The 6,399-nt window shown below is 55.7% G+C and overlaps 1 protein-coding gene across 1 annotated transcript; it reads right to left on the bottom strand.

Moving 5' to 3' along the window:
* Positions 1 to 682: 682 nt before the first annotated feature.
* On the bottom strand, positions 683 to 3,623 carry NKX3-2 (NK3 homeobox 2). The gene is made up of 2 exons (XM_060011791.1): positions 3,164 to 3,623; positions 683 to 1,206 (listed from the first exon to the last, which is right to left on the bottom strand). The coding sequence occupies exons 1-2, from the start codon at positions 3,621 to 3,623 to the stop codon at positions 683 to 685; spliced, it is 984 nt and encodes a 327-aa protein (XP_059867774.1).
* Positions 3,624 to 6,399: the final 2,776 nt, after the last annotated feature.

Below are 6,399 nucleotides of genomic sequence, written 5' to 3'. Positions count from 1 at the left end.
GATGCGGGGCCCTTGCCCTGCCCTGTGCTCAGAGACTCCCTTCCATACATTCAGCAACCAATCAGGCGCCCCCACCTGAGCTCTGACACCGGGGAGGGGTGGGGAGGAGGGCCCGCAAACCAAACATTTCATGGTTCAATGAACCCCTAGCCTGGGGCTCCTTGGGGCTGCCAGGGCTCTAAACCCCTTTGTAACAATTGCAATTTCCAAAAATAATAGATATGTAGATACACATAGATTGGTAGCATGGATACCATGAACTAGTGTGGCCTAGCGCACGAAGCTCCCGGCAGGCCTGAAATTCTGGGATTCAGGCTTGTGTGGTCTCCAGGAGTTCTCTCCTCTCTGGGAAACGCCATCCCCAGGCAGACACAATCCAAACCCAACATTATGGTGGTAATAAATAATGTCCAAGGGCTTCCAAGCAAGTGGGGCGGGGGGTAGGAACAGGGTCCCTAGGCCATAGGATGCCTCTGTTCAAACTAGAAAAAGGCGCCCCCCTCTGGGTAGACCCAATCCCGCTGCCAGGGCGCACGTCCTGGAGAGCAGAGCCAGGGCTGGATTTCATCCTCCACCTGCCCCCTCCACGGGGCTCCCCAGTACAGGGCACAACTTGTACAGCCATGAGCGCCCGTCTGGAGCTGGGGCGCGGGGATCATTCGCTGCCTCATCCCAGGCCGGCTCACTGGGTGCCCGCGGCGGCCGCACACGTGGAGAGTGCCCAGCCGGGGAGGCAGTAATAAGGGTAATAGTAGGAGGGCTGCAGTGGCAGCAGCGAGGGAGGCCGCAGCACCTCTCCGGGCAGGTACTGTCTCTGGTCGTCGCGCACCAGCACCTTCACTGCCACCTTCTTGGCGGCGGGCGCCGAGGCCAGTAGGTCGGCGGCCATCTGTCGGCGCTTGGTCTTGTAGCGACGGTTCTGGAACCAGATCTTCACCTGCGTCTCGGTAAGCTTCAGCGACGCGGCCAGGTCTGCGCGCTCGGGCCCGGACAGGTAGCGCTGGTGGTTGAAGCGGCGCTCCAGCTCGAAGACCTGTGCGTGGGAGAAGGCGGCGCGCGAGCGCTTCTTGCGCGGCTTGGGTGCCACGGGCTCCTCCTCCTCCTCTGCGCCGCCCGCGGGCCCACCGCCGCTGCCGCTGCACAACGTGGGCACGCGTGCGCCTCCTGTGCCAACGCCGTCGTCCTCGACCCTCGGGCTGCGGTCGCCTGTGGACACAGTGAGAACAGAAACGAGACACTGTCAGTGCCGCAGAGGAGTGAGGTCCGGCCTCAACCGCTGTGGTCGGGGTGGGGGGCGGAAATACCCTTTCATGCCGCCGGAGTGGTGGGGTGGGCCTGGAAGCCGCGGGTCCGGGAGGCAAGTCTTAGAACCCTGTCCCACTCGCTTCCTGCAGCTAAGCTTGTTGTGAGCCGGCAACGAACTCAGCCGCTGTATCAACGCTGTGCAGCCAAGAGCCAGCTCCTTGCCTTCTCTGGGCTCCAGGCTCCTCGCAGCAATGTGGGCATTGGGCCTGAGCATCCTCGCACACCTTCTCCGCCCTCAGCCCTCAGCCCTCAGCCCTGGGGTTCTAGATGGCGTTTCGGATACCCTCCCTGGGTTCACCCGCCTCCCCACACTCACACTCACACACGCATCGTCACAGCACACACTTGCTGGCTGCGCGGAAAGAGAAAGTGGGGAGATGGATCCTGGAGACAGAAGTATTCGGAGTCTTACGCCCCCATCCACCCGGAATTGTGGGAGGGCTATGGCAATAGGCTGAGTCAAGGCCATGGGTAGGCTTCTCCCTCTCTCTTACAAAGGCAATGAAAGGAGGGCTGGGGTTGAGGGTAGAAGGGTGTCCCTGCTTCGAATCCTTGGACCCTAATCTGACGACAGCTCCTCTGCCTCTTCCCCGCTCTCCCCGCAGAACCCTAGCAGGGAGGTCCAGCACTCTGGCCTGCAGCAGATAATATTTGCTTGGGGCCAGCATGAGGCCTACAGCACCGTCCAGCCGACGGGGCAGGCACGGGGGTCTTTCTGACCAAATGACATGCCAGCTCGTGGTTGAGGAGTTTCCTCCCCCTGCTGAGTTTGGGATGACCTAAATCAAGCCCCTCTGCCTTCAGCTGGCTGCAGGGTTTGCCTCCAGCTCTTGGGTCCTCAGACCGGCACTGGTCTCCTGGGCCTGGGGTCTGGGAAAGCTAAAGAAACCCTCCTCCCGAAGCTCGGGCTCGGTTGGCCTTTGGCCCACTTGAAATTATCCCCCGTTACCTAGAGTCTGTCATACAGAGTGAAGTAAGTCAGAAAGAGAAAGACAAATACTGTATGCTAACACATATATATGGAATTTAAGAAAAAAAATGTCATGAAGAACCTAGGGGTAAGACACAGACCTACTAGAGAATGGACTTGAGGATATGGGGAGGGGGAAGGGTAAGCTGTGACAAAGCAAGAGAGAGGCATGGACATATATACACTACCAAACGTAAGGTAGATAGCTAGTGAGAAGCAGCCGCATAGCACAGGGAGATCAGCTCGGTGCTTTGTGACCACCTAGAGGGGTGGGATAGGGAGGGTGGGAGGGAGGGAGACGCAAGAGGGAAGAGATATGGGGACATATGTATATGTATAACTGATTCACTTTGTTATAAGGCAGAAACTAACACACCATTGTAAAGCAATTATACCCCAATAAAGATGTAAAAAGAAAAAAAAAAAGAAATTATCCCTCGTTACCTATCTTTGAGCTGCGGGGCGGGCTCTGAGACCTCGAGCTGGGAGCATCTCTGATCTCTGGGCCAGGGCCCGGATACTGGCTACCCGAGGTTTCTGGGACCCTCGCTCTTTCCTTTCCTCGATTTTGGGGATTTGGAGACAGACTCTGGACTCAAAGCCAGGGTGCAGTGGTTCTCTCCCAGTCTGGTCTAAAGCACACTGCCCCACGACGTCGTCTGAGGCTATACCCCAGGACGCAGCGTTCTGAGGAGTTTCTCGGTCCTCTCTCGGGCTCAGTTGCCAGAGGCTTAGAGCAGCCCGCGCCGATGCGCAGAGCTTAGGGTTTTGGCTAACCAGGGGGCCCAGGGAACAAGGTGCTAACAGCAGGCCCACCCCACTCGGCGTGGTTGCTCTCCTTGCCCAGCCCCTCAGCCCGGCCCCCTTCCCCGCGAAGCCTTAGCCGACCTGAGACGCTGGCCGACATCTCACTGTCGCTCCGGCCCGCGGCTTCCTCCTCCAGGTCCTTGGCTGCGGGAAGCTCACAGACCGGCTGGCCGAGGCCCAGGGTCGCCCCTGTACGGCAGGCCCCGCTGGCCCCCGGCGGGTCCGCGCAGCGCCGCCCGCCCTCGTTCTCCTCGCTCAGCGCCGAGTCCGAATCCCAGCCTCCCGGGCTCTCCGTGGTCCGCCCCGCAGCCGTTCTGGTCCCAGGAGGCGACGCCAGTAGAGAGTCCTCGGCGCCCCCCAGCGCGCCCGCGTCTGTCTCCCCAAAGAGCCGCCAGCAACAGACAGCGGGCGCCGCTGCCACCGCTGTACCGCCGGGTACGGGGCGCCCCTCCGTCGCGGGCAGCCCGCCGCGCTCCTCTTTCTTGTTGAGGATCGCCTGGATGGAGAAGGGCGTCAAGGTGTTGGCGCCGCGCACAGCCATCTGCGCCGCGGGCCGGAGCGGCCGGCCGGGCGGGCGGCTGGGGCGCGGGGCAGCTCCGAGCTGAATGGAGCGCGCGGGCCGCCGCAGCGCGAGTGAGCCCCGCGAGCGAGGCCCCTGCAGCCCACTCCTGGGCTGCCCAGCAGCCTCCGCCCCCCTCTGGCCCCGGATCAGCGCCGACCCTCACTCCCACTTCCGAGGCCCACCCCGCCCAGAGACCCCCTCCCCCCCAATCCAGCGCCAGAAGTTCTCCTTTCGCAGCTCAGCTGGATTATCTCATCGCCTCGCGCCTTTAGGGGCGGGCCGGGGTCTGGCCCTCGGAGGACTTGGGGGGAGGATCAGTGAGGCCCCTCTGCGGCTGCAGTCCCCTCCTGAGCGCCTCCGGGGTGCACGGCCCGAGTCACTTTTTCTTTGCGCCTCTGTCTCTTCCCCGCCTGCAGGATTTCGCTTCAGGATCGTCGTCTCCTTTCCCTGCTGGGCCGGCTCTTCCGGAGCCCACCCCCAGCGGCGGCGGCGACGACGGCCGCTGGATTCCGAGAGGCTCGGGGCACCCTTTTACCCCTTGTCTTGGTTTTATCTGTTTCTTCTCTCTTTCCTTCCTCAGAGTTCCACCGTAGCCCACCCCCCCACACACCCCCGCCCGGGTGTCATTCCTCACTGCTGAGGGACAGCCTCAGGCCACGCCCCTTCACTGGGCTGTCCCGGGAGCTCCCGGCCGCCCATTGGTTGGCTCTTGCTGGACGACGTCGACTTGAACAGACAAAACGGGGCACGCTGCGCGGAGAAAGTCAGGGTCTGACTTAACCCCTTTCCTCCCAAGTCTGGTCCTCGAAGCATCCTCCAGCAACAGAGAGGCTCACCCACCTAGACACGCTAAAAAACCACGATTCTTACCTCTACAGATGTAGCCACCTATTCTAGCACTTTTATGGAACACGATATTTAGTTGACTCAGATCTGGGAGGGAAACCCAAAGTTAACGCAGTTCCGTAAAACGCGCGTAATTTCTGTTCTCTAGGGAGGTTTATCGATTCGAAGAATGAAATGCTTCTTCTTCTCCCCTTATACTTTCGCGGATTCCTCACTGGAATATTAATTATTTTCTCTGAAATAATAAGTGAATTAAAATCACTGTAGAAATAGTTTTCTTTCCTCACCGGATTTTATTTGTTTCAATTTCTATAGAAGAATTAAAAAGAAAAAGATGGTAGAGATAGAGCTAAAGTCAGGAGAGAAATTAGAGGGCATCTTTGGGAGAGTTTCTGGAAATTGCGCGGTCATTTCCCTGGGCTGTCAAAATTGAATGCACTTGGAGTTTGCTAAATTTTACACGAGGAAGAAAATTGAAACTTTGTTCTTTAAATATTCTGTTACTTGTGAGTTGAAAAAATATGTTTTTGTTTAAAAGAATATCTGGAAACTACCATAGTAAAGATTCTGAACTGATGACATTAATTCGCTTTAAAAAAAATGAGTAGTGCATTATTTTATGTAATAGAAGAAGCCAGGCTAAGAAACACAAATATTGTGGATATCTCAAAACATTTGTTGCCTATTTATATTATTTATTTTTAAATGAAGAAGTTGTTTAAGGAACATACTTCACTGTCTTCCGTAAATTTTACCAGAGATTTAAATTAAAACCAAATACACAATTTGAACCATTAAATACGTTTAAAGAACTGTGATTTTAATTTAGTAAATTGCTGAGATTGGTGTTTTTGGTGCCACTAAAACAAATAATATTCGCCCTTGTAGCTTTCTTTTTGGTAGTTGTTTTTCTACACCTCAGGATGAAATACATTAGTAGTTTTCAGGGTCAGTGGCGGGGGGGGGGGGGGGGCGCGCTTCACAGCATCTATACTTTCCAGCATTTCAGCCACGTGATGCTCTTTTGCATCCCAAATACACTACAGTGCACATCCTGTAGTGTATTTGGGGGGGGGGGAGCCTCATCCTTGAAGAGTTCATTGCCCATTTATAGCTCTTTACTGCTACTTCAGTTTTGAGGGAAAGGTGTTTAAATTTGGTGTCAGTAGGTGGCAAGTGTAAGGAATGGGATGCTCTTCAGGCCCAGAGGGGGAACAGAACAGATGCTTAAGAGGTTTCAAAAGAAATGTCCTTTCTTTCCTCCCGCGGACCTTCATTTATTAAGTTACACCCCTCTCCCACCACCCTAGACAATTTGTAATTACTCTCTGGGGGCGAGTTGAGGAGGAGATTGACTGACACAGGTCACCCAGAAGAAGAGAAACGGGCAGGTGTGAACTGCCTGTCGCAAACAGCCATCCCTTTGTGGGGTTAGGACTTGATGTGGACAAATATAGAATGACTCCGGACACACAGGCAGGCAGAGATGTTTGCGGGTTGAGTGACTGAGTAGTAGAGTGAATTTGGGGGCTATACAAAGACTTACTTGAATATATAACCACCACTTAGTTGCCCCTCCCCGCCAATTTTTTTAAAGAACCCCAAATCAAAGTAGAATATACCCCTCGCCACAGGCTTGGATAGAGGTTTTCAAAGCTTAGAAAGATGCAGTTCGGTGATTTTGAATTGTCCGTTTTTTGGTGTGTGCCCAGGGTATAAGAAAGTGGCCGCATTCCGAGTCTTCAGGAGGCTCACAGAGAGGGAGGCTCGTGTCATCTCGGGCAACTGCGGCGGTTAGTCAATCTTTAGGTCTGGGGAATGGCTGCAGGCAGGGCCGGGAGTTGGGTGTTGGAGGAGAGTAAACACACGGGTCTGGAACTACCACTAGAAGCTGTTGGTGGGGTTGGGT

The sequence above is a fragment of the Delphinus delphis genome, chromosome 5 (genome assembly GCF_949987515.2).
Source record: "Delphinus delphis chromosome 5, mDelDel1.2, whole genome shotgun sequence".
NCBI classification, from domain to species: domain Eukaryota; kingdom Metazoa; phylum Chordata; class Mammalia; order Artiodactyla; family Delphinidae; genus Delphinus; species Delphinus delphis.
The sequence above is the reverse complement of the archived record's forward strand: the minus strand, read 5'-3'. Positions and strand labels throughout refer to the sequence as shown.